The 27,041-nt window shown below is 56.9% G+C and overlaps 8 protein-coding genes across 8 annotated transcripts; 4 read left to right on the plus strand and 4 right to left on the minus strand.

The window, feature by feature from the left end:
- Positions 1 to 1,141: 1,141 nt before the first annotated feature.
- BBBOND_0209740 (E3 UBIQUITIN PROTEIN LIGASE URE-B1,putative) lies at positions 1,142 to 13,804 on the plus strand (the record flags this gene model as incomplete). The annotated part of the gene is made up of 1 exon (XM_012912553.1): positions 1,142 to 13,804. One exon carries the CDS (start codon positions 1,142 to 1,144, stop codon positions 13,802 to 13,804), a length of 12,663 nt encoding a protein of 4,220 aa, XP_012768007.1.
- A 227-nt stretch (positions 13,805 to 14,031) lies between these two features.
- BBBOND_0209750 (hypothetical protein, conserved) lies at positions 14,032 to 15,009 on the minus strand (the record flags this gene model as incomplete). The annotated part of the gene is made up of 1 exon (XM_012912554.1): positions 14,032 to 15,009. The coding sequence occupies one exon, from the start codon at positions 15,007 to 15,009 to the stop codon at positions 14,032 to 14,034; it is 978 nt and encodes a 325-aa protein (XP_012768008.1).
- An 834-nt stretch (positions 15,010 to 15,843) lies between these two features.
- On the minus strand, positions 15,844 to 17,602 carry BBBOND_0209760 (ribosomal processing protein, putative; the record flags this gene model as incomplete). Its single annotated transcript, XM_012912555.1, has 8 exons — positions 15,844 to 15,924; positions 15,969 to 16,362; positions 16,405 to 16,634; positions 16,671 to 16,780; positions 16,816 to 17,127; positions 17,168 to 17,270; positions 17,309 to 17,434; positions 17,492 to 17,602. 8 exons carry the CDS (start codon positions 17,600 to 17,602, stop codon positions 15,844 to 15,846), a joined length of 1,467 nt encoding a protein of 488 aa, XP_012768009.1.
- A 758-nt stretch (positions 17,603 to 18,360) lies between these two features.
- BBBOND_0209770 (membrane protein, putative) lies at positions 18,361 to 19,053 on the plus strand (the record flags this gene model as incomplete). The annotated part of the gene is made up of 2 exons (XM_012912556.1): positions 18,361 to 18,487; positions 18,614 to 19,053. 2 exons carry the CDS (start codon positions 18,361 to 18,363, stop codon positions 19,051 to 19,053), a joined length of 567 nt encoding a protein of 188 aa, XP_012768010.1.
- Positions 19,054 to 19,394: 341 nt separating this feature from the next.
- On the plus strand, positions 19,395 to 19,963 carry BBBOND_0209780 (RNA polymerase subunit 8c, putative; the record flags this gene model as incomplete). The annotated part of the gene is made up of 3 exons (XM_012912557.1): positions 19,395 to 19,556; positions 19,654 to 19,805; positions 19,840 to 19,963. The coding sequence occupies 3 exons, from the start codon at positions 19,395 to 19,397 to the stop codon at positions 19,961 to 19,963; spliced, it is 438 nt and encodes a 145-aa protein (XP_012768011.1).
- Positions 19,964 to 19,998: 35 nt separating this feature from the next.
- On the minus strand, positions 19,999 to 20,292 carry BBBOND_0209790 (dynein light chain 1, putative; the record flags this gene model as incomplete). The annotated part of the gene is made up of 1 exon (XM_012912558.1): positions 19,999 to 20,292. The coding sequence occupies one exon, from the start codon at positions 20,290 to 20,292 to the stop codon at positions 19,999 to 20,001; it is 294 nt and encodes a 97-aa protein (XP_012768012.1).
- Positions 20,293 to 20,504: 212 nt separating this feature from the next.
- On the minus strand, positions 20,505 to 23,471 carry BBBOND_0209800 (translation initiation factor 3 subunit 10, putative; the record flags this gene model as incomplete). Its single annotated transcript, XM_012912559.1, has 1 exon — positions 20,505 to 23,471. The coding sequence occupies one exon, from the start codon at positions 23,469 to 23,471 to the stop codon at positions 20,505 to 20,507; it is 2,967 nt and encodes a 988-aa protein (XP_012768013.1).
- A 1,106-nt stretch (positions 23,472 to 24,577) lies between these two features.
- On the plus strand, positions 24,578 to 26,923 carry BBBOND_0209810 (programmed cell death protein,putative; the record flags this gene model as incomplete). The annotated part of the gene is made up of 1 exon (XM_012912560.1): positions 24,578 to 26,923. The coding sequence occupies one exon, from the start codon at positions 24,578 to 24,580 to the stop codon at positions 26,921 to 26,923; it is 2,346 nt and encodes a 781-aa protein (XP_012768014.1).
- Between the last annotated feature and the right edge of the window lie 118 nt (positions 26,924 to 27,041).

Here is a 27,041-nt window from a genome sequence, read left to right on the forward strand (position 1 = left end):
GTTGGAATCAACATCGTCGATGTGTGCCGTGACAAAAAATCGCACACCGAATGGTTACGCTTTCCAATGATACTACATTGTTTAGTTTATGAAAATGTAGAACGTGAACCATTAACCAATGTGCGTTCTCTGGATTGCTGAGTGAGTGGCGCACATTACAATCTTCGGAGCGCCGTGCGCCAATCACGCTATTGGTATAGACTGCGATATTTGTGTGTTATTTTTGAGCTTGTGTGATAAGAAGAGTGACCCCGGGAGCGGCTGAGATTTGCTGACTCAGGTCGCTCGTGATATGATACGCCTGTTTCATATAGACGGATTCGAGCGCTTACAAAATCGATACAGAGCAGTGAGATGAACCACTGAAGTAGTTGGTGGTTTGAGTTTCAAACGTTAGACGAGGTAACAAATCTTTAGACAACGCGATGGGTACTGATGGGCGCGATCATTCGCATCCAACCAACAATTTAGGCTATGCGGCAGCAAATCAAGTGAATCATAATATATGTGATGAGTTGCCGAGTTTTGATGCCCACTGTCACTTTTACTGCCTGGTCTTCCTGGGGCCACGGCTCAGAGACGCTCCAGCGCACTCGTTTGCTGGGACCTCCGCGCTCGGCCGTTTAGCTTTATTTACATCATTTGAGTGTATAAAAAAGTAGTCATTTCACTCAGTCATAGGCCCGGTTTATTTACCCGGGCGGCATTGTCCATTCGCAGCCCCGTTGGTCGGCCAGGGGTTCAAATACACACCTTTTCGTCATACCCTGTCGATTCCGGCTCGCGATACAACCTTGTTATGAAACTAATGTGCCACTGGATGTCAGTATAGGTCCAAGGTAAGCTGTTTTCAGCTGCGCTGTGATTAGAGATCCACGCGAGGATTCAACGGGTAAGTACAACGCAGTGTATGGCTGGCTCCGGGCGACATTGGGTTAAATCGTTCGATCAGCTTCACGCTAAAGCGTTTTGGCACCCGTTAGGTGTCTGTCCACTTGACAATTGCAGGGGTCCATAACTACAGCGTAAAGAGCCGAAGCTCCTTCGGCAATTGGGCGCCAGATATTGGCGCGGGACCATGCGTCCGCATTGGCAGCGCTTTATACACTGAGGTGGTCGTGTTAATTCCAAGGGATCCAAGATGAAGATCGGGAAGCCCCGGGGAGACAACCACAAACTGGTCTTGGCTGGCCTCCAGGCCAGCCAGCGGAACTTCATCGAGCTGCTAGCGGCATGCAGTTCGGAGGACTTGTGCCTGCATTTGGAGTCGTTCACCCAGTGGGTTTGGGAGAAGAGCGACATCCTGTGCTGGGCGCCGGTTCTGAACCGCTTCGACGACATTTTCAGCTCCTACCTAGAGTCATATAGGGGGTATGTCAAGGGGGAGCACGAGTCTGTTACTACCTTCTACAACAAAGAGTCGCTACGGCTTGTCTGCAATGCGCTAAAGGCTTCTGTGATGATTGTTGAGAACTGCACTTCGAAGAGCATCTACAATTCCCTGGAGTTGCTGGTCTCGTTTCTGGACGACGTGCACCCAGAGGTTGTCTTCCAGGCTACTAAGCTGCTGTGCGTATACTTTAGCCGGCAGCGCAAACAGACGACCCCAAAGGATGTCCCGGAGGTCTCGGTTCGCATTTCAATCCTATCGCAAACCCCGCTGGCGGACTCCACCTGCCACATCTATATGACCAAGCCGCCCCCCGCCGCCCCATCATCGGAGCATGACGTCTATGACTCCGATGGTTCCGAGAGCTCCGAAAATTTGTCATATTCGGACGTTCTAGAATTCTACGTCAGGAAGAACGAGTATTTTTTATCAGTGGATTCGTATATCGAAATCGGCCAAGAGGTCGTTCGCGGCTCTGACTCTTCCAAGTTGCGCATTCCGGTGCCTGATGTGCTGAACCTGCAGAGCGATGTGGGTGCGGGTAAGGCCGCGGAGTATCCGAAAACTACGGAGGGCAACAAAAGGTTTGCCGCGGCGGTGTCGGCATGGAAGAGCAGCCTCTCAACACCACTGGATATTTACAAGCACGTGGTGAAGTCAATGCGGCACCTCATTCGAAAGTACAAGGTGGAGGACTGCTACTTTGCGGAGCTGAAGCACAAGGTCTGCAAGGTTTTCTCCCTTTACTTCCCCTTCTGGCAGCGCAAGGCGGTGGAGATCCGCATATGCGCTCTGATCTGCATGCTGATCGTGAAGAACAGTTCGTACGCGCAGTTTTTGAATTACAACCCGTCGTTCCTTCTGGAGCTGACCCACATGATCAAGCGCCACAGGGAGTTGGACCGTTCCACGATGGTGATCGTTACGGAGCTGCTGTCCGCAATGGTTCACGACGGCATCCACGGCAAGACCCTGGCAAACTTGCTGGGGTTGAACACGGCACACGGCATTTTTTCCAAGGTGCTGCGGTACTACCTCTGCCACATACACGACAAGGCGCCTCTTCCCCCGCTGCTGTGTTTCAAACCGCCCGTTGAAACGAAGCAGTTCCCAACGACCAACCAGTTGTGGGCCCACCACCACCCTACCGGCGTCCACGTGATGACTGAGGAGTGCGTCACCAACCTGCAGCTGCGGGGGTCCGTCGTACTCGGCGAGCTATACTTAAGTGAGTGGGACTATAGCCTTCGCCTGGACACGGAGGAGGACCGCGCGAATGTCCAGGACAAAGAGGACTCGATGCGTATATTGCTGCAGTTGCTGGTGGTGTTTTACACCTTCATTTCGTCTCACGGTTGCAGCAATGCGCTGACCAACACGTCGGTCCTCGAGGGGGTGGCCCACTTCGTTAGGAACCCCGACCCTATATATCTGCCCGTGGTTATATACGTGGTCCAGGTACTCGAGGCGCTGCTGGACTACAACCAGCACGTGTCCCGTACGCTCAGGAACGACCTCAAGGTCTTCCACATCTTCGTGTCTCGTATGCAGTTTGACATGTACCAGATCAAGCATTTCGCCCCCTTTGAAAACCCGGTGGCGGAGGCCACGCCCTGGCCGAAGGGGTGGAAGATGCCCCAATGCAAAGACGTGGTGACCCTTCGAAGCTACTGGATGTCCATGTGCGACATGAGCGCCCGGCGTTTCTTGCTTAAGACCCTGATTCACAACGTTGACGCGGCGTCCCGTTCCGTGGTCGGCAGGAACGACACAATCGACCATGATCTGTTTGCCGCTACTGGCGCCATAATTCCGATGCTGCACATGGTGTTCGCTCGTCCGCAGACGTACGGCCTGAGCGTCTACAGCTCCGCCATCAACCTTATATCGGATGCACTGAGCGAAGACCCCCTGTTGCAAGAGGAGTTGCACACCATGGACATCATCCCGGCAATGATGAGGTCGATATGCTCAGACAACCTCAAGTCGGAGGATTGCCTGAATGTGGTGCCGAATGTTATCTGCGATGTTTTGCTGCACCGCAGCGGCCGGGAATACATGAAAAAGGTCAATTACACCCCGATTTTGAAGTTGGTTGACATCATCACTCAAAAGGATTTCGTGTTATTCGACCGCTTCGGCGAGGTGGCTTCCACCATCGGGATGTCTCTGGATAGCATTGTGAAGAACAACGAGTCCTCTAACGCGGTGATACTCGACCGTATCATCAAGGTCATGTACGAGTTGTTGCAAGAGGCGCTGACCTTCCCACCCTTCAACCCGCAGGATTCTGTGCAGTGCGCCAAGGACTTCGAGGCCTACATGCACGAATTCCGCACCCACTCGGTCGAAATAACAGCTGAAATATTGTCTTCCTTGGACAATATAGAAAGGCACGACTTTTTCGCCGACAGGATAGCTCACTTGGGGAAATGCCTGTCCACATACCTCCGCTCTGGTCAGACGCTGTCCCACTTCGTGTCGTGCGATGGTTTGAAATTGCTCTACCAGCTGTGCACGGTGCCATGCCTGCCGCCTCTGTCGGCGCTGATTTATTCGCAACACCCGCTAGCGCTGCTGTTGAAGTCGATTCTGACCCACGCGCCCGTGCCATGCATCTCCTATCTGCATGGTCTCTGCAGACCGTATGTGAAGCAGCCCGTTCGTTGCTGCATGCCCCGGACGGACGAGGAGGTTACGCGGAATCTGGAGTATTTGAGGATGTTCCACGCAATCAGCTACACCATGTATCTGATTTACCGCAACGGCCACAACATGTATGAGGCCTGTTGCAGCGGGCGGTTTCAGATGGGCGCCACCACGATATCGCGTTGCGACATGCACATGACCCTGAGCGCGTATCTCAAGAACGTCATAACCGCACTGCCGTACCTGACGAAGCAGTTCTTCCTCACCACCAACGAGGGCGACCTTGAGACGTTCTTCATCTTGAGTGGGAAGCACACGCCTCACGAGCATCCCCAGCTGAAGGCCTACAAGATTTTGAACCGTGATTCGAAGAATGCACAGACCTCCGAGAGCTCCTTCTCAGCGAACGACCTGTTTTGGTCGAGCCAGTTTGCATACTCTTACAGCAGCCACAACCCGGCATACAATAACAGCCCCAGCCCCAACCTGTCCGATGACAAGTTCAAGATGAACATCGAGGTCTGCCGATTATGCCTGGTTACGTGTAAGGCGTTTGTGTACGCGATCAATCCGATAATCGACAAGGCGTTGAAATCGTCGAATCTCAAGAACACGTGTTTGCGGAACTTCATAGCCAACCACACGGTGTCGTTGACGCTGCTGTGCATCAACATGCTGAATTCCGCCCCTTCGCTGGTCAACATTGCGTCCGGCTCGGGCCTGCTAATAGAGGGCATGGATTGTGTGAACACCGCGCGTTTTGTGGCGGAGACTATGGAGGTGACCTACAAGCTGTTCGTCGACGACCGCAACGTGGGTACCATTTACATGCTTCCTTTCGCGATATTTTGCGAAATGAACGGTATGATGTACCTGAAGGACGCCTTCGAATACATGATCACCATGTACCTGGGCTGCGCGTTGGCCTTTGCCCTACGCGTGCATGCTGGGTTGACCCCTGCCGACGTGTTGGGCGCCAATTTCAGGGGCAATGAGAAGCAGTTGATGACGGTTGTTGACCTAGTGAAAACCTTCGACCTGAAAAAGCTAAAGCACGCCATGGGGCTATTTGGACGGTCACTTCAGATATGTCTGGGTTTCTTCGCCAAGATATGCTACGCCAGGCCGGAAAGCACCACGAGCAACATCACTGCGCTTAAGAATTTCTTGGCCACACCGGCGTTTGAGAAGGTTTTTCGCCGCGATGTTCGGCCGTTGTCCGAGTTGATGACAGCAGCTGCGACTATGGCAGGGTCGGTGTGCTGGGAATGGCTGCAGGTAATTGCTTCCGTGAGTTCGACCGCGCCCAGCAACGGCACGGCAAGCTTGTACTTCTACATTTCGACCAAGTTGTTAACTTCGCTTTTGAAGGTCCAGGTTAATATGTGGGACTACCTCTCGCCGCCGCGTCAGAAGGATCTAAGGACGAAACTCGATCGAAGCAAGGCGCCCAGAGACGGTGAAGATCAAGAGTCGGACTCGGCTGGTGGTGCGGTGCCCTTAACCCCGCGTTGCGCAGGCCGCCATCACTGTTGCGTTCAAGACGTGGCAATCGATGGCGAAACAGATGCCGCTCCTACGAGCGCGTTCACGTCGGAGGCGTCTCGCTCAATTCTGCTTGAAATGGGCTTCAGCGAGTCCGAAATTGTGCGCGCAGTAACCGAGACTGGCCGCAACGACGTCACCTCCCTAGCCGACTGGCTGGTAAACCACCCCTATAGCCAGTCTCCTCGCTCCCGTGATTCGGATAGGAACGCTATAACGATTGACACCAGCGACGATATACCCACGGGCACTGAAAATCTAACTGGCCATAAGTTGGCTGTTAGAAACATGCCGATGTTCTATTTTGAGTGCGAAGATACGTCTGACGATGATTTGTGGACTTTTGTGCATTTTGAGAGGCACAGCACGTTCACTTCCCCGGACCCCAACCAGGTCAAGAACGATTTCGCCACCAAGTTCATAGACACGCTTCTGTATCTGAGTACCAAGATGTCGTCTTCGCTGTGCACGATCTTCGAATACATGGTTCGAGCGCTAGCGACCCCGATGCCTCTCATGATTAATGGCAAGTACGCTTCTTCCACGGGCGGCTTCAACCAGGAAAGCATCTCGGTACTGCTGCAGCACATCTGCAATTGCCTGGACACTCTCTTCAACCGCCTGTCTGCGGCAAACTTCCCCTTGGACAAGGATGGAATTGCGTCCGTCTTCTGCCCCGTGTTCTTCTACGACGAATTGGCAAAAGGTGCCGCCATAGACGCGACGGTGTTGGCCGGCAAACCAGCCGTGGATGCTGCGTACAACAGCGACATTGTGCAGCTGCACGAACAGTTGCTGGGTATGTTCTACATTTTGGCACAGCTGATCGGAAAGCGAGTTAGTATCGGTTCTGAATTTTTGAATGACGTCAACAACCCTATGGACGTCATTCTGAACATGGTGGAATACTTCCAGAAGTTGCGCTACGATGCGCACAGCTCCGGCTTGTTGACCTTCGCCGGCATTGGCATGAAACCGTCCTTGTCGGGTATTCCCCTGTCACTTCCGGAGTGGTGCCTGCACAACGAGGTGCCCCGGGGTCAGGGTAACGAGTCGAAGTCGACCGGGAGGTACAAGATAGACTACGTTATCATTAAGAACGGGTTCCTGCGAAACAGCCCGGACCCGCAGATGAGCTCACCGCCTCCGTTCTTCAAATACGCCCTCGCGTGCATCAGCGAGATGCTGAGAAGGCACCCGCTGATTGGGTTCTACAACCTCATGTCGTCGTCAATAGACCTGAGCAAGAACGTGGAGCTGCTCTCCGCAACCAAAAGCACGCCGTTCATGTCCAAAAGTTCGCAGAAGAAACTGGTTCGCACGTGTCTGAACATATTGGAGTGTTTCCCGGGATTAGATGGGGATGTGACGTTCTCCGTGTTATCCATACTCGAGGCGCTGACTGAGATATATTCCAATGTGCGCGAGCTGCTGCATTACAAGCGTCTGCCGCCGCAGGAGAACTACCCCGCTCATTTCAACCGCAAGCTCGACTTTGAAGATGTGATTGGGGCGGATGCGGCATCGATTCTGCTCATGATCCCCAAGTCCGCCCGGTGCAAGGGTATGCTGAAGTTGATTGCCAAGATCCTTCTGCACTGCATGGAGAACTCGTCGATGCTGCGCAGCGCCATTGAGAAACGCGTGTTGCAGCTCCTGAGCGCAAATGGGTGCGAGCCTGTTGCGCTTTCCACCCTTGTTGAGGAGGTGGCCCCCTTCGCCAAGAAGGACCCCGCCATGTTGCTGGAGATTTTGCAGAAGCAGTGTGTCATGACTCTGGAAGAGGGCGCCACCGATGTTGACTTGAGCAACGCCCGCGTTACGTTGCAACATGCGTCGCGTATATCGGAGTTGCTTGAATCCAACAGGGACCTGATGACCCCAGGTAACATCCCGGTTTTGGAAAGCTCAAACAAGGACCACACCGCTGTGGCGGATTATGACGTGCTGTTGCGCAACATTTTGCGCATTTTAGTGGTGCACATGCAGATATTCTGCAACATCCAAGGGTTGACACGGCCCTCGAGTACGTCCGGTGACAGCTCCAAGCCGGCTTATCCCTTGGCACTCACCATTCACGGCCTGTTCTACCTGTTGAACTCCTTCTGCCACAACTTCCCCATCGCGGCAAACAGTACCCGGTTGCCCAAGGCGGAGTATGACCTGCCTTACAAGCCATTCCCCTGGAAGGTGAACATGATCGACGTCAAGGATAGCCACTTGGTGTTGATCCAGATGTTCCGCCGCGTCCTGCCCATGATATGTGCGTTGTCGGCGCCGTCACCAAAGGGCCACTCCACGAAGGAGAGCAACCAGGATATCGCCAGCGCGAACAAGCTCGTGATGACCACTATGAGCGGCTTCCTGAACTCCATCGTTTTCATTTGTTCGACCAGCATGAAGATGTGCGTATCGGTGGTGGAGGAGATCAAGATGGTGCTGCAATTCCTGGTGGGTCTCAGCGCCCGTGATTACAGCACGAACCCTTTCGCGGTGGCACTCTACACGGTGTGCGACGTGCTCCATAACGTGCTCCAACTGCGTTTCGGCGACGGCGCCCGTGCCGACCTTTCCGCCGATTCCGTGTTCCAAATCAACAAGTCGTTGGTGAGCATACTGAACAAGCTGGATTTGAACACTGAGGACAGCAGCACGCTCTGCGGGGGCATCATCAGGGCCCTGGTGCTGCTGACGGCGCCGGAGAAGAACGCCGCACTGGCGGTCGGCAGTCCGGATAAAGAGGACGACGAGTATAGTTACCAGGACGAGGATGACATGGAAGTCATCGAGGTATCGTCGTCATCCAGCGAGCTCGATGACATGCAACTCGAATCCCAGGAGGACATGTCCGAGACCGACAGTGAGGAGCTTGAGGAATACATGGAGGACGCCATGGATGAGGACGTTGCAACTGACAGCAGTGGAACCGATAGCGACGGGTCGGACGGCGATTCCGACGATGAGTCCCAGTACGACTCGGAAAGCGACAACAGCGACGATTCCAGTGACAGTGGCGATCTGGACACCGAAGACGGTTCCGTTAATAACGACGATGTGGATATGGCGTTGCCGCACCAGGTTGACGAGAATTATACCGAGATTCCCAGTTCGGACAGCGAGAGCCACTCGAGCATGGACGAGGTGGACGAAGACGAGGACGATGATGACGCACCTCGGATCCGCGTCGTGGGCGAGCTTGACGAGAGCCACGAGGAAACGATCACTGGCGTCATGGATGACACGCGCCCACATCTCAACATTGCCGAGGATGACAACAACGAGCTCACCAGCGGGTACTCGTCTTCGAGTGACGAAGGCGGGAACGACAACGGCGCCCCTATGCTGCCCGAACCGTCCACAACGGCTAGCGCGGGTAACAACGTCTCCATCAACATTACGGACCCCTCGGCCACTTTGCCAGTAGCTGGTAACAGCAGCATCCGGATCCAGATCGAGTTTGGCGGTCAGGGAGATGTGCATTACGTGGATCCGACCCGGGCGCAGCCGCATACCACGCAGCACCGCGTCGCTCGTGTGACGCGTGCTGCGCCGGAGGCTACGTCTAACGATGCCGGAAGCACGGACAGGAGTGACACCTGGGCGTTCTCCGGCGACTTGGCGGTTCCGGCCCGACACCCGATGTTGACGTCCACGAGGAAGTCATCGGCGGGCGCCACTGACCCCGATAGCGCGTTGATTAATTTGATTGCCATGGGGTTGCCGCGGATCCAGTTGCCCAAATCACCTTCCGTTGACTCAGCCGAAGCGAGTATCGAACAACAGCCGGAGGCGATGGAGGTTGATGAAGCCCCATCTGAGGATATCACAGGAAGCGTTTCTGTCTGTTCAGGCCACAACGATGTTGCCGAGGAAGATCCGTTGCCTTCATCGGATTCAACGGACTTGCGCCTAGTGTACGTCAACCACGGTTTGGAGCGTATTGCGGCCGCCTTGCGCATCAGGTACGGCGACCTCTTCGTGCTGGCCAACATGGACCCCTCGGTGCTCGCCGAGCTACCCGAGGAGATGCGTGATGAGATCATCCAGCAGCAATTGCACACCATCGATGCCGACGCGCTTGAGGCGCTCCGCCAAAGCCACCCTCTGCCTGATATACCGCAATCGGTCCCCCCGGCGAGAAACGAGGACATGCCTTACATAGAGGCGCTTCCGCGGGTGTTGCGTCTGCAGGTCATGCGGTCAATGTATGGCGCGACTACGTCACGGTCCGATCCCAGCCACTCGTCACGATTGCAGACCATGGACAGCAGCATATTGTCCGCCCTGGTGCCTGCTTTGCGCAGCCAGCTTTTTACGGGTTCGTCGCATGAGTTCTTCGAGAGCCTGGCTCCAGAACTGGTGGGAACGCGCTTTGGTCATCACCACGTTCATATGGCTGGCCACGATGCGGATGGAGAGGCAGTGAATGGGTCCGCGGGCGTTCGGGCTCTGCTGTCAGGTGGCACCGAGTCATCGGAGCATGTGCGGGGCGGCGCGAATTCGCAGCAACTGCCGGGGTTGACTTTTGGTCTCATCATCGGCGAGTTCCGTGACGGGAACAACCCCCGTGTCCGCAACACTGCTGGCCAGCGTGGTCGCAACACAGTGGGATCGCGCAGGATGGGCCCGACACCCTTCAGGCGGCGTATGGATACCAACACGCGTGGCATGAACCTCAACAACATCGTTATGCACGGGGATCGCGTGCCGCGTGTTACCCGGTCAGTTGTGAATGCGATGGATGCGTTGGGAGCCGCTGCGCATGGCGCAACTGACCGTGCAGCTGCCGCAGCGTCCGCACTCGAGCCCATCATCATCAACGACAGGGGCAGGAACGGCATAGACACCAGGATCTTGCAGACGATCCCCCAGCTCTTCAACACGCTCAACCCGCAGGTATTGAACATGCTGCACACGGCGGAGCGGTTCATAATCTCCACCGCACCCACTGCCTCCCAACCGCCCTCATCGACGCCCGAGGCTCCCGCTCGCACCGACTCCCATGCGATCAATACGTGTGAACGCGTGATTGAGAACGCGGTGCGCTACATCCCGCACTCATCCTGCGAGCAACGCGAAGAACCGTCTGGGGATGTGATTTGCCAAGTGCTCGACACATGTCGCGGCCCCAGGAACTATTTCGCCGAGGCGGACATCGTGGCCATTTGCAAGATCATCTACCTGAAAGACGAATTAAACAAGAAGATCTACTTCAAGCTCTTGCACAACTTGCTGCTGATGGACGAGCAAACCTGCCATACCGTGCTGAGGTGCTTCCTGTCCATCATGCACGCATCGATTTTGGCGTTGACCAACAACTACGTCTCGACCATAAAGACCGACAAGTTCTTCAGCACGCTGCCGCGCTTGTGCAATTCGAAAAAGGATGACTTCCCTCCTGCCCATTTGTATGGCAGGTTGCCATACAGGCACGTCTCGCTTGACGGCCGTTTGGATGCAGACGCCAGGCAGCACAACTCCTTTTTCATGGGCACGGTATCTGAAGCCGTGAATATGGGATGTGTGGATATGGGCATCGGATGTTCCAGTTACGTTTCCTGTGAGCGTGTGCTGGAGCAGCTGCGCAGCCTGCTGATTGCCTTGCCTGGCGCCATGCAGTTCTTCGGAATGCCAATCGCGCCGTCGGCTTCTGACGAGGGCTCGTCGCGTTCGGATTCCCGCAGCAAGCGCTCCAAGGTGTCGGGACCCAAGTCCGAGAAGCGGTCGCCGCATCGCCACCTGTATCCCATTGGGTTCCTCTTCATGGCAACGGCAACCAAAATGTTCCAGTCGTCGCCGAAGTTGATGAACCACCTCATGATGGTGATCCAGCACCTGGTGGTGAGCCCCGAGACTCTAAACGTCCACGGCGCCTTGGTGGCCCCCGTTTCACTCGATGACTCGTCCAACGCCAGCCATGTCGCTGGCGCCACGCCTCCCGAGAATCACGACTCGGTCGAAATGGCGTCGGGTGACGAAGATGGGAGTGCCGGCCGCGGAGACGACACGATGAATACTTCGGTAGACTCGTCGCAGGCCTCGAACTCGCACAGAAGCCAGGATGACAGCATTTTGCGCGTCAAGCAGGATATCCTGAACAAACTGGACAAGGACGCCGTCAACTTATTTTTGGACATCCACACGTCGTGGTGTCACCGCAGCAACTGGTTGCTGTCTTGCAACACCATGCGCGACGGTTCCTCCAGTGCCCATCTGCAGCTTGTGGCCCGGATCATGTCGGCGCTGCTGTTGAGCGAGAAACATGCGTCTAACGTGCGGGAATTCTTTATCAGCAGGTTGAACGAGCTAATCGGCGTGTTGTGTAAGTCGTCGCTGGACATGCAGGCGCAAAGGGGCGAGATCATTGAGGCCGACAATGAAAACGTCATTCTTTTCGAGGGCGTCAGCATATCCGCGCTGGAGCACCGCATCGCCGCCATGGTGCGCATCGTGACCTTCGTCAACGAGATGTTCACGGAGGTGCACAAGGCTGAAACTGCTGATTCATCGGTTAAGTCCAACCGGCCAGCGATGTTGAACGAGTTTTACAGCAACGTGAACCTCGACCGACTCTGGCGCGCTCTTGATTACACGTTGACCGACCTCGTCAGGTTGGCGACGCAGCAGAGCAATTCCGACACCAAGGACCCGCGCTCATCGCAGTCGCTGAACGGCCGTGACGTCCTGCTGGACAACCCCAATATCGTCGAGTGCCTGATGATGCTGGTGCCGCTCATCGATGCCTTCATGAACGTCACCCAAATTCGCGTGGCCCTGGACTACATGCTGGATGACGTTTCCGAGCTCGATAACGCGATGTCGTTCGTCAACTTCGACTACGAACTTCCGGATGGCAACCTGGACTTCATCGCGGTGTGCCATCAGGAGCGTGTGCCTCCCAAGAAGGAGCCATGGGACTGCGACGAGAGCAGCGTAGAGATCTCGCCGAACCACCTGAGTCTGATTTACTTCACGGAGAGGCAGACGCGTGTGCTCAACTGCTTAATCAAGCAAACGCCGTCGCTGCTGTCTACCAGCTTCGCCCCCATTGTCCGCCTGGCCCCCAACTGCCTGAACTTCGATATCAAGCGCCATTACTTCAGGCAGAAGTTGAAGGAAGCCCGGCAGGGGTTGCGCCTGGATACCGTGCGGATCAACGTCCGACGTGAGCACGTCTTTTTGGATTCCTACCACCAGCTGCGACTGCGCACCGGTGACGAGATGAAGGGCAAGCTTGCCGTCACGTTCGGCGGCGAGGAGGGTGTCGACGCGGGCGGTTTGACACGCGAGTGGTTCAACATCCTGGCCAAGGAGATGTTCAACCCCAACTACGGGCTCTTCTGCCGCGAGGGCCGCAAGCAGGAGTTTAACCACCCCAACCCCCTGAGTGGCATCAACCCTGACCACCTGAACTTCTTCAAGTTCATCGGGCGCGTCATCGGCAAGGCCGTATACGACGGCCAGCACATTGACGCCTACTTCTGCCGCTCGTTCTACAAGCACATGCTCTGCCGCAAGATCACGCCCGCCGATGCGGAGTCGGTGGACCCGGAATTTTACGAGAACCTGACCTCCATCAACAACTGCCGCCTCGAGGACCTGGGGCTCGAGCTGTACTTCTCCACGGAGATTGACGAGTTCGGCAAGGTCAAGGTGATCGACCTCATCCCGGACGGGCGCAACATCCCAGTCACGGACGACAACAAGCACAAGTACATCGAGTTGTTATGCCGCCACAAGGTCACCAACGGCATCAAGGACCAGCTCGACGCTTTCATGTCGGGTTTCAGGGAGCTCATATCGCCCGACCTCATTTCCATTTTCGACCACAAGGAGCTCGAGCTGCTCATCAGCGGGACGCCGACCATCGACCTGGCGAACCTGCGCGAGAACGTGGAGTACGTGAACTACAACAAGAACAGCAAGCAGATTGTATGGCTCTGGGAGTTTTTGGAGGGGCTCGACCAGAGCAACCTCGCCGCATTTTTGCAGTTCGTCACCGGCACCAGCCGCGTGCCAATCGGCGGATTCAAGAACCTCATGGGTATGCGCGGCCCACAGCGCATCTCAATCCATCGCACATGCAACAGCGAGCGCCTCCCCTCGGCGCACACGTGCTTCAACCAGCTGGACCTGCCGGCCTACACCACCCGCGAGAAGCTCGCGCAGAAGATGCTGCAGGCCATCCTGGAGGGCAAGGAGGGGTTCGGCTTTATATGAACGCGTAAACATTAAAATTTTAAGTTTCTACACTGCCAGTGGGCTGCGCCTCTCACGCAGCTCTGCTCGTCGGATGGCGTTTTCTTTACTGTTGCTTGTATGCCGCGGGCCGCAGCTGACTCGGCGCGCTGACCTGTCTGCGGTCCAGCTACCAGCACTGACGGTCCACCGCGCTTGCGTGTCGGGCGACGCGTGGTCGGATGCGTATGTGCAGTGCCTGCCGGCCGCTACTGCGGGATCAGACCACAGTCCAGAGCCGCGCAGGAGTACACCTGGTTGCCCATTCTGGGGATGTAGTCGTACATGTTGTTGGATTGCATCTGCATCGCGTGCAGGTTGTTATCCACGTGCCCGGGCTGCATGCCCACCACACACTTCCTTTGCTTGTACGGAACCATGCCATTCATGTACTCTTCGGGGGTGGACTTGTTCAGCGCCACGAGGTGCTCCACCTTCCGCTTGATCTGGTTCATGTTGTTGCTGTGCTCGAGGTAGAAGCGCCTCTCGTCGTCGTTCGTGGTGTTGTAGTACGGCGGGCCGTACATCGGGTTAGGCATGCGCCGCATTTTGGGGCTCCGGGACACGGCGGCCCTGGGGGAGTACCCCTCGTAGAACGGCGCCCCTTGCGCCGCGCCGTTCTTCACCAGCTTGTGCCTCACCTTGCCGTATATCTTGTGGATGGCAATCGCCTGGTCGAAGACGCCCAGCTCGTGTGCAAGCTCCCACAGCATCGAGACCTTGAAGAAGGGGAGGTTGCTGATCGTGGTCGGCGGGTCCATCTTCTCGAAGATGTGCTTGAACTTCTTGTTGCTCTTGTAGACGTTCCTGAGCAGCTGCAGCATCGCCTTTCGGCCCTGCGAGCCGAGCTGGAGGCAGAAACCGGGTTTCCACTTGTACTTGTCCGCCTCACCACCCTCGGCGTCATTGACGTCCTCTTCGCTATGCTTTTGGTTTCTGGGGGTCGTGTTGCCGTTTGCGACCGTCATGGGCTTAGTATCCTCCGGGGTTGACTTTTCGGACCATTTGTGCTCCGCTTGGGTCTGGCTCTTTGCCACATGGCAATTTTTGTCGTTCTTGTTCACGATGATGTAGGTAGCCAGGTCCTCGAAGAAATCGTGCTGATTTTTTTCTCCGCTGTAGTGCGTGTCCATGCGCTGGGAGTCGCCGTGGAGCACAGCGGGAGCTGGCGCATCCATGTTTGACATTTTCCGGCTGCGCTTAGCTCATGGGTGGTTGCCACTATTTAGGTAAGAGTTGCAGCTTATTACGTCAACAAATCGAGCTGAATTCCTGCTTTCACGTTGAAAATTTATAAATCGCTGCAGTCACAAAGTGCGGCATTGACGCAGCGCCCACCGACCTTGCGTGGCGCCGAGCTGGCGGTGCATTCAGAGTCAACGGGATCCGGATTGCACTTGAACAGGGTAGCTTCGCCTTCTCTGCATCACGTTACACTACGCATGACAGGTCCTTACCAGCAGTACCGTACACCTTCGATCGACTATAAATTGACTGCACTTGCTGCGCTGACGGCATGGCATGTTGCCGGCGGGAATCGGTTTACCTCGGCGTTGGATGGCACGCGTAAATCACACGGCAACTTTGTCTACCGTTTGCGCGTCTATGAGGCGTTGTGTTGCTCCAATTTTAATGCCGCGTCGATCTAACGCGTCATGACACGGTTGTCCGGGTCTGCGGTGGGTTTTGTGGCCGGCGTCCACGATCACGTGCTGTAAATAAAATATATCCGCAGTGCCCGGTCACATCACATCCGCGGCACTATAACGGCGACTACGTTCAGCCGAAGGTTGCGCCTTCGAGGTACCCAAAGAGTGCGGAGCTATCGGACGGCGGCGGCCTCCGGACGGCTGGTCCACGCGAGGTGTATTTTCAAAATAAGCGGCGGCAGACAACGGCAGACGAAGCTTCACTGCTGCAATACACCGACACGAATCAGCCACTGGCGCCCTTGGAAATTGCATCGACTCGGAGCATAGACATACCACATTAGGTCACGTTCATAATAATTATGTGGCATACTATTCCACTTGCCGTATGATGGGCTTGCGCTTCTCCTGGATAATTTCTCCGTCGCGGGAGTGTAGCGCTCGGTTGACGTCCTGAGCCACAATGCACCACAACACCCCATCGCTAGCTCACTTACCCTCCTGCGCTTCGCGGCGGCCTTCGCCTCCCGCAGCTTGCTCTGCTTGACCACCAGAGCAGGCTGGTGCCTCGGTTTCAGTATCCTCTTGACTTCCGGCAGATCGGCGAATTTTTCTTGCAGAGCGTTTCGATAGTTGTACGCGGCCCTCTCGCGGTGGCTCATCGGACCGAGCTTCAGCGAGGCCTCGGACTTCCAGATGCGCACGCACATATCGGAGCTGCCCGTGCACACGAACTTGCCGTCCAAAGAGTATCGGCACGACAGCACGTTCTGCATCCGCCGGTTGTAGTACGCGTCGCGACTCTTGCCCTCGAGGTTGAAGAGCCGCACGCCCTTGTCGAACGATGCGGCCACGAACTCCGTTCCAGCTGGACTGTAGTCCACATCAGTTCTGCGCAGCACAATAAACCAACATGGCGGCAAATGGACCCACACTGCGTTAGTGAAGCCCTTGTGCACCAACAGCGCCCTCTGCAGCCGGCGCATGTCGAAGGTGTACAGGTTAGAGTCTTCGTTCGCGATTGTGAAATGCAGCGGGTTCTGCGGGTTCCAGCAGATGGCGTTTGTGCGTTGCTGGAGCACAAGCTTGCGCAGCGGAGAGTTCGCCCGTATGTCGTACAGCCCGACCGAGTTATCGGCCGCCGCGGCGGCCAGCAGGTTCACCTGTTCAAACATTGAAATTAGCAACTTATAACTCACATCTGAATAGTTAAACCTGACGCAGTACAGGGCCTCGGAATCCCAGTCGAATTTCATGATGGGCGCGCTTCGCTGGCCATCCCAGACCTCCAGCGAGTCCCCGGCTGTGGCTGCGCACATTGATTTGGGCGCCGCCTCGGCGTACCTAGCAAACTCTCGGTCCAGTGGTGGTCCAGCCCGTTGAGGGTGGAATTGGTTAGGAATGATCCAGCCGGCTGTGTCAAAATGGAACGACGTGCATCTGACGGCCCTCCTACCTCCGGCGGCGGGGTGGTGCGAACCTTTACGTCACTTATGGCACCCTGTAGGTGGGCACTGCGCTGTTGCCCAGCATCATCTCCCTGTTCATCAGGCTCCTCATCTTCAATGGGTCCGCTGGTAGGCACCTTCCAACACTTGAGGTACTTGTCGTGACCGCACGAATACAGCAGCGTCCCATCACCATTTGTGCACAGGCCTGCATTTGGGTGAACTATGGCATCTATAAAACGAATCACCTTTCACAAAGCCCTCGTGAGTCCCTATGATGTTCCCTTTGCGCTTAGTCAGCATATTCCACATCATGATCTCCCCGTTGCAGCTGCCCGTGAACAGATCACACTGCAAACAACTGATCTCATGCTGCATTCGCCACCCACCAAACTCCTCCTGCTCATGGACATGGAGTCAACCGAGTCGGTGTGACCCTCCAGAGCCGCGATGAAGGGCTTAGCATGCATCCGCTTGAGCTTCGCCGCCACGACCGCTCGCACATACTCCCGTTGCTGCAAGCAAATGTAGCATATTGGGCGTCAGTTACGGCCAGGTAGGCGCTATCTTACCCTTGGGAGCGGATGCAGGGCGGGGTCCAGATTGCGCATCGGCTTGGGCCGGTCGTGAGGACCCTGGGCCACGTAGTCTGCATCTCTGCGATGCAAAACGTTCAACTTCATTGCTCAAAGGTTGTGATAACGGCTCATGTTGCGCAACGAGTCCCCACTGGGCTGCTTACAGCAGCGTGGATGGGCAAAAGACAGTGCCACAGCAAAACTAACAAAATACCGTCATACCCGAGCTGTACGAAACTCCAAGGTAGTGCGGTAAATTAGTGAGATGTAGTTTCTGCTGAGTTGCGATAGACGGTGAACATTCTCTGCCTTAGCGAACGGGATGTGGACCGCCGGATTGACGCGGCACTACCAAAGCGGTTACTGGTAATACTGACGTGACGGCAATTATTTCGCAATGTGTGGCTAATATATGATTCTAACGACGACCGGTGGTTCGGAGTCGATTGGCAGCACATATATGTGCGAAGGTCAACTACCGACGTTGGTGCACCTTGAGGTGTGGTCGTTCAGGGTTACATTGCCGTCAATTTCGCCCCGTTCTGCTAAAGGTGTGTGTGCAACGCGCGTGGCTGTCGTATACACCCTTCCGCACCCGGCTGTCGAGCTTCGATGTGCACCTGGATTCCGACATCACAACGGTAACACATCGGTGCTGCCAGCACTCGTCGTTACTTTAACAGTGCAGCACTGCCTACACACTCAACAACGTTGTTCATTCCAACACGAAGTTTCCGCACGGGCTTATTGAAAGGTGTATTCGGTTTCACTTTTGATTGCAGCAAGCACATTTCACGGTTGCTGCTGCCGTAGCTACTCCCCTCAGCCGTTGCCAGCGAGCTTTCATACATACACACATCAAAATGAAGTTTCTTGTGCTGCTGTCCATTGTCGTTCTCAAGTCCGCCTTAGCGCTGAACACTAACTTCCGCAACCGTAAGCGCGACCTCCCTTCCAGGAGCATCAGCGTCAATGATACGGATGTCGAGAGTACGTTTGCGTTACCAGTGTTGCCTACACGGCTTAAGTCGGGTGTGTAGTGGATGTATTATATTTTGGTACGAATTTGTTGAGTGATGTGCATGTGTCAAAGTCAGGCGTGGCGTTGCGTATCAGCATACCTTCAACATGACATCTCTACAGAGTTCCGCGACATTGTGAGGAGGGACATCGCTGACAAGACCGACGAGCTCATCAGCCTCATCGTTAAGGATGTCGAGAAGCTCATCGAGCAGAACGACATGGTCCGCCCCGTGTTCCTCGAGAACGCTTTGAAGGAAAACGCCAAGAGGATGATCAAGTCCGGTGTCATTTCCATCGTCAAGCACATGGTGCCCGTGTTCGAGCGCTGGATCGTGGAGGCCATCAAGCCCCCGGTCACATCCGGCATGGTCTACACCGCCCTCGTCAAGCCCATCGGCAAGAGCATCTTCGACCAGCTCTACCACAAGTTCAACCTGCCCACCTCGAAGATCTGGGACAAGTACGACGACAACATCGACATGAGCTTCGATGAGGCCGAGGAGGATGCCGAGGGTGAGACTGATGTTATCTAAGCGCCGTAGTACGTGGCAGTTGTCGACAACTGAAACGCAGGCACATGTGTCCTGCCTGTTCACGAATGAAGCCAAATAGGCATAAACGGTAGTAATGTCATATCGAAGCAATTTGTTCGTATGTTGGTAGTGTTCTGAGTCCCTCCCACTGGCAAGGGTGTCGGACGTAGGCGGAGGGGGCGCGCAGACCATTCCGCGGCGCGTCGCTCTTCTGCTCGCCGAGTTGCAGTCGAATTCCGCATATTTGGATTTTTGTTGAAGCTATTGAACGTTTCGGTCTTTCGTCTGACCGAACGCTATCGCATTGAAACCCTCGCGCCCGGCCGGTGCGGACCGTCACGATGTCGTCCGTGACGTGCGTCTTCGAGGACCGTTTCGTGGTCAGGTCCATCGACAACTCAAAATTCGAGCGAGTGTCGCGAATCAGCGCCAAGAGTACCGGTTTCGACGCGGAGCTGCTGCTGGACATCAACAGCGACATCTTCCCGGTGAGCGTCAAGTCGGTGAGTCAAACGCCCAAATGTGCACTTACGGCAGCGCTATAAAACATGTTCATGATTATTTGCCCGTTTTGGTTTGTCTTTTCACGTTAATGTGCAGCTGCTGCACATCCTCATCACCAACAACCTGCTGCCCAGCGGATCGGACGTCAACCTCAGCGACTTCAACGAGCTCCCGTCCCTCATGCGGGACTACGAGTACGCGATGTACGGCAAGATTTTCAAGTTCGAGGACGTCTCGTCGGAGAGCAGGTGGGCGAATGCAGATGGCGGACATAGCCTGTAGGACTATCTACGCCTCATTTGGCGGCCTGCTGATGTCGCTCACGGCGGACAAGCAGGTGGTTGCCGACCTGGAGCTGGACATGCGCATTTACCTCATGGCGCGCCGCATCACCGCAGCGCGATAGCCTCGCAGCAGCGCGCGGCAGAATGACGCACGTGGCTACCCGTTCCTGAACAGCAGGATCGCCATGTTGCCGACGTAGAAGTAGATGAAGCAGTGCTTTTCATGCGTGACGAACGACCCGAAGTTACGGCCGACCACGCAGTGCCACGTGGGCTCGAAGCGCTTGTCGAACTCCTTCTTAATGTACGCCGCGATGTCCTTCTCGATCTTGTACTTCTCGATGGCCTCAGTGGCCAGGTCGATGGCGAACCTGCGCGTGGGCTCGTCCATGTCGACGTGCTTCACCACGGTCTCCGGGCGGATGCCCGCGGCGATCTCGTTGTCAACCATTGGCTCCGCGGCGTCGTTCGTCGTTCCAGAGGTGGCCTGTGTCGGACGTTCCCGCAGGCCGCGATTGTGTGGGCGGGAACGGCGCTGGCGCAGGAGTGTGTAACGAGCAGTGCGGCACCACCCCGCGAAGAAAGGCGCAGAACTGTAGACGGGAATAGACACAACGCTATTTGTATCTGTTACTGATTAGGTGTGTGTTGGCGCGGAGCAGCTCATCGCCGCCACGTGTCTGCGTCGTCGGCCCGCCGTGCGGCGGGTTCGCGAGAGCGCTGCGAGAAGGGCCTGAACTTGCGGTCCTTGTCCACGGTGCTGCCGCTGTTGCGTTGCGGCGAGGCGTCGACGCGGCGAGAATCCGAACGCCAGAGGTCAGGCTCATCCCTAGGCTGCGACTTGGTCCACGTTTCGGAACGCCTAAGGTCCGGAGCGGCGGCGCTGTGTGTTGCGCGCGCGGCCTGCTCGTCGAGCCTGCGCTGGATCTCCAGCTCCTTCTGCCGCTGCTTCTCTGCGATCTCCTGCAGCTTGCGCTGCTTCTCAGCCTCGGCTTCCTGCTTCTTGCGTTCCTCCTCCTCCTGCCTCATGCGCTCTTCCTCCAGCCTGCGCTCCTCCTCGAGCTCCTTCTGGCGACGAAGCTCGGACACGCGCCGTTCCCTGGCGCGCTGGATCTTATCGGCGACCATCTTCTTCAGGAACCGCGAGCGCTGCTCGGCAATGGCGGCGTCGTAGGCGGCCTTCATGCTCGTCACGTTGTCGTTGACCCACTTCTCCTTGACCGCGGCCACCTCCTTGAGCGCGTTCTTCTGCAGCTGCAGCGCCTCCGCGTCCTCCTTCCACATGGCCTCGCGCTTCTTTTGCACCTCCATCAGCTGGCGGGTGTCATCCTCCAGCACGCGCTTCTGCCAGTCGGCGTAGAGCTGCTGCTGGTGTTCCCGCAGCGCGCGGACCAGGTGGTCGATGCGCTTCACCTCCGCGCGCCTCTGCTTTGCGATCTCCTGGCGCTCGCGCAGCTTCAGTTCCTCCTGCGCCTTCTCCACGTCGTCGAAGTTCACGAAGCCGTCCATCACGTCCTCCACGTTGATCTCGTCCAGAGTCTTGCCCTTGATGATGATCTTGGTGCCCTGCGAGCCGCCCAGCTTGCGGATGGCTTTGAGCATCTGCTGCGCAGTCTCCAGCTTCATCTTCATCTTCTCGTCCTTCTTGCGCTGCTTCTCCATCTGACGCAGCGCCTCCTCGCGGCGCTCCTTCTCCGCGCGCTCCTCCTGCAGCTTCTGCTCCATCTCCATCTTCTTGCGCTCCTCCTCCACGCGCATCAGCTCCTCCTGGTGCTCCTGGCGGCGCTGGTAGATCTCGCTGGTGCGCTTCATGAGCTTGGTGCGCTCCTTCTCGATGTTGTTCTTCATCGCGACCAGCTGCAGGTGCCGGTCCTCGGCCTGCTTCGACTGCTCGGGGTCGAGCACGCGCATCGCGTAGTACAGGTTGCGGCCCAGGTTAGTCAGCTGGTGCCGCACGGCGGCGATGGAGTCGGCGGTGCCCTTGGACGCGTTGAAGTACAGCACCTTGCTGGAGTAGTCCAGACGGATGTGGCAGAAACCGCGCTGCACCAGGTCCACAATGTACTTCTCCGCGTCGTTCCACGGGTAAAACTCCCTGGGGCAGATGGAGTTCACGAAGAAGTCGATGGTCATGTTGGCGTACACCTTGGAGATGTTGTTCAGCACCTTGCGGAACACCACGGCCTTGACCTTGGGGTAGTAGTTCGACAGCTTGTCGAAGAACTTTATCTTCACGGTGTTGGGCACCTGACGCTCGGCCTTTATGTACGTGGCGCACGGCGGGGCGGGCGCAGTCGCGCACTCGGGCTCAGCGGTCTCGGTCAGCAGCGGAAGCACCTGCTTGCAGAGCTGCAGCGACGTGTTGCTCTGGCCCTGCATGAGCTCGTACAGCTTCTTGGTGTTGTCGTCCGCCATGGGGAGGATGTTCTTCACCACGAGCGCGTAGTGCAGCGACTCGCGGGTGGGGATGCTGTTGTAGCCCAGCAGAGCGGCCATGCGCTTGTGCATCTCGTACGCCGACGTCGGCATCGGAGTTATCAGCTCGCCGGAGTCGGCGCCGTTCTTGTTGGTGTCGGGCACGGCGAGAACCGCCAGCACTGCCTTGGAGCACATGTACTGCACGTCCTCCGGGGCCACCTTCTTCTTGTACATGCGGATGTGCATCACGTATCTCAGCACCGCAAGCGCGTGGAACAGGTGCAGGTCAGACACCGAGAAGATGATAGCCAGCTTCTCGTAGAAAATGGCCAGCCACTTCAGCAGCTTCTCCTTCTGCTGGCCCAGCACGGAAACGGAGCCCTGGAACGTCTTGGTGATGTAATCACGGATCCCCAGCGTGTACAGGTCCTCCACGGTGTTGAAGGCCTCCTTCCACAGCGACATGTCGCACGCGGCCACCAGCTGGTTGATGCGCGTCTCGATGTGCAGCTCGGGCTTCAGCATGCACTCCATCTCAGGCTTGTGCTTCACCCTCATCAAAAACGTGTTGTGCGCACGCAGCACCTCGCACAGACGCTTGAACTCGGACAGGCGCTCGTTCTCCCGGCAGAACTGGATGGCCTTCCGGGCAGTGTCGTGGTACACCTTCTCGAGCTTCGGCGTCGCGCGCATAATGTCCAGGATCATCTTGTAGGTCTCCCACAAGAACCGAAAGACGCTGTGCAGCGACCTGGCGGTCGCGTCGCGCACCTCCAGCTGCAGCGTGAAGACCATGATCTCCTCGGGCGACTCGCTGTACTCGGCGTCGAGGCCGGCGCTCAGCTTGGCCTTCTCCAGGTCCTCGGCCTTGCTCTTGTCGGCCGCGATGTCGGCCTTGATGCGACGCAGACGCTCCTCCGCGTGGTCCAGCAGTTCAACCACGACCTTACCGAGCGAGGTCACGTTCGCGTGCTGCGCGACCAGACGGTACTGGTGAAGACCGTCCCTCGCCATGCGGAGCTTGTCCTGCGCTATGCACAGCGCGACGTACTCCAGCATGATCTGCTCCTGCACCATGTCCCATCCCTGGATGCGGAACGACCGGTGGCCAATGGCAGAGTGCAGAATCTGCAGCGCCTCGTCATTCTGGCCGATGGCACGAAGCTCGGCAGCACGCTTGAGCGCGTTCTCAGGCTTCTGAAAGTTGTGCATCTTGCAAAGTTATAAAGTCCGTTGGGTACTCCTACAGCGACGCCCGATCGGTAGTTAGCCGCCGCAATCAGTCGGGCGCTGCGCTACGGATGGCGAGCCCAGCGATCTTGCGGACGAACTGCGACGGTGTTCGATAACCCGCCTCGCCAATTGCGCGCGGTGTGTTCACCGCAGTAGCGCCTCTTGCCGACGTGTGAGATTTCCGTGTCCCTAAAGGAGCCTACGCCGCGCGCCCGAAGGCTGAGCCTCGGTGTAAACGGGCGCTACACGTGACAAGTAAGCCGATTAGGCCCAGCGCAAAACGTTTTAACGTCGAACTACGACGTAACGTGTTAGTGGAATCCCGGCGTACGCGGCCGGGAGAAACGTGCGGTTGGGTCATTAAATGGGGAGGCCGTTGCCTCGGGCGGAGGTAGACCTGCCGCGAGGAAGTTTGTGCCGGAGGTATTCGCAGCACGTGTCGTCGGCGAAATAACGCTTCGATCGGTCTCTCGCCCGGCCAATACCCAACGCCTGCTCGCCAGGGACCATACGCCTGCGGCTGCCTTACACATAACCGCAACCGGAGGTCTACCCGCTTCACGCCGGCTCCCGTGATTGATTACGATCAAATGGCGGACTGTGCTGGTGAAGTAGGGCGTGATAAGAGGTGTGTGGTTTAGTTGACAGCGGTTCGCCGGCGTTGGACACCGGCAGCGGTTTATACACATTCAGACATTAGCGGCGGGTCATATGGTCTGTCGGTTACGCGGCGTCTGTGTTTTGCTGTTGTGGTAGTTATAGGTCACGGTCTATCGGTAATACCGGACGCTGGGAGCCGAGTGACTCCCGTTCCAGACATCCCTGGATGGATGGGTTCTAGCGCATTTACACCCTCTTCTCGCTTTGAAAGCGTCACATAGCTGAGTTAGATTACGCATAATAGGCGCCTTTCGGGGACGCCGGTGGTTCGGCATACTTTCGGTACCCTGTGTCCTTGGAAGGCGCGCGGCCGGAGGGTTGCCGGCGAGAGAAGGCGCGTATTTCAGGGATACTCCAACACATACTTTCTTCGTGATGTGCAAACATCACAATAGATCGCAATAGTTTCCACGGTTCGCGGACGAATGGAAGCTGAGGAAGACTTCCCTCGTTCAAGCGAGGTGGTGCTGCAGCCGCTAGGGGAGCCCAGGCGGCGCAGTCGTGCCGCGGCTCAGCAGGCTCAGGCGCCCAGCCTCTTCGCGCGGCCGCAGCCGAAACGCTCGGCGAAGCTAGCCGATCAGCGGGGCCGGCTGCCCACACTCGAAAGCCTCGAAGCCGGGTCGTTGGTACTCGGCAGCGTAGCCGTCGTGGCGCCCACCGGGCTACGGATCCACCTCCCCGGCGGACTCAGCGGATTCGTGCGCTCTTCGGACGTTGTAGACGGTGCGCAGGCGGCCAAAAGCCGGCCGGACCACGTCACCCAGGGCTCATTCAGCGTAGGCTCCCACGTGGTATGCTCCGTGCTGGAGGTGAAGAACGGGTTCGCGTACCTCAGTATGCGGCCTTCTGTCATCAACAAGGGGCTATCTCTGGCCACGATTACGCCGGGGATGCTGCTGCCAGCCTCTCTGGTGGCCCACGAAGACCACGGAATCCTGCTCTCCTTCAACCTGGCGGGAGCGGACGACGTCCGGGGCTTCGCCAAGTACGACGATGAGCAGACGGCAGGTACACCCGCCGCTGCTAGTGAGGATGTTGACGCCGATGATGATGCGAAGGATGCTGCAGCAGAGGATGCCAAATCAGGCAAGGGTGTTGAGGCCAGCGGAGGTAAACAAGCTGCCAAGACCAATGGTGGTAAACAAGCTGCCAAAAAGGGGCGCAGTTTCGATTCGTTGCGCAGCTTGCCGCTGGGTTCGACCGTGTACGTGGTCGTCGACTCCGTCAACGTCGCGCGCAAACTGGTATCGTGCAAGTGGCCGTGGCAGTGCGATGTGCCGGTATCCACGGATTGCCAGCTACCCATACTCTGCGTGCGACCAGGCCTGCTGCTGGTGGGCGAGATATCGGATATACACTATCCAGCGTCCGCACTCAGCGGCAACGCGGAGTTCAAGGTGAACTACGGTTTCGACGTCAAGTGCCTCAACGGCCTGACTGCGACAGTGCCGGCGGTTCACTCAGTGGTGAGCTATTCGCCACGGCGCCCTGAAGACAACACGGATGACGGGGAAATGGAATCCGATGATGAAAAGGAGGCCGACGTTGATGCGTCCACTGCGGACGGTAAATCGAAGGTGAAACGGAAGTCGAAGACGTATGCGCTTCCAGGTGCGGAATCGGATTCGCCGTTGGGCTTAGAGGACCACGTTGTAGGACGCGTTTTGTACGTCAATCACTGGCAGAAGACGGTGTACGTGTCGCTGCTTTCCGACATAGTCAACTGGAAGGGCCCGAAGGGTCACCCTCACCAGCTGATTTATAGCGGGCGCAAGACGTACGGCAAGGTGCTGAGAAGCATCCCCGGACACGGTGTCGTATTTGCGCTGTGCAGGGTGAGGAACGACGGGCAGCTGGCTCGGAAAGGTGGGCCCGAGGCACTGAATTACACGTATGGTGATCTCGGATACTGCGACCCGTCGAATCTGTGTGACGAAGGTAAAGACGATTCTGACAAGTCAATGGGCGCGAAGGGGACTTCAGCCCCTCAAATCGCCCTGGCATTCAGCTCTGGTAGCGTGCACGCTGCGGCCGAGCTGGAATTCGACTACCTGACGCGTTTTGTCCGTGTTAGCATGCGCGAGTCACTGCTCACCGAAACCGCGTTGTCGCCGTTTCAGCTGCGGGGTGGCACGTCGGTGAAGGGCGTGATAACCAAGGTGTCGAACTCCGGGGTCAGTGTCCGGCTGTCGAAGCTGGTCCACGGAAAGGTCCAGCTGGAGCACCTCACGGATGTCCCGTTACCGCACGTGCCGGATAACATGGTTGTAGGCGGCACTTTGAAGTTGCGGGTGTTGCGGTATGACCACGTTCACAGCGTATTGCTGCTTACGGCGAAGCGCAGCATGCGCAAGGATCCCGCCCCTTTAACGTCGTTCCAGCAGACGGCTGTGGGCAAGGAGTTTCTGGGTTACATTTGGCGAGTTAAACGCACGGGCGAAAAGGACTCGAAGGCAAAGGATAAGGTCGACGAGACAGTGTATGTCAGATTCTACAACGAGCTGCAGACAACACTGGATCAGAGCGAGTTGCGCGAAGCGGAGCTACAAGGGCTGGACATGAGCCACGGAGCCCTCGTTAGAGCTGTGGTCACGCGGGCTGATGCCCGCCGACGCGCCTTTTACGTGACGGTAAGGCACGACAAGATGGCCTCGCTTAAGGCGCTCGCTCGCGCCCGCTCCAAGCGCCAGCGTGAGATTCGACGCGCAGAATGCAAGAAGGTATTCACCAACTACGTGAGCTCGCGCAAACGTAGAAAGGCGGAGGCCTGAATAACTGGCGATGTGCATAACAACGCCTGCTCCTGATGGTGGGACGCCCACTAACACCTTAGGGTGGCGCAGTTTGGCCACCCGAGCAACAATAACTAAATTCTTCGCAATTTATAGC

This window comes from Babesia bigemina (assembly GCF_000981445.1).
Source record: "Babesia bigemina genome assembly Bbig001, chromosome : II".
Taxonomy (NCBI): Eukaryota; Apicomplexa; class Aconoidasida; order Piroplasmida; family Babesiidae; genus Babesia; species Babesia bigemina.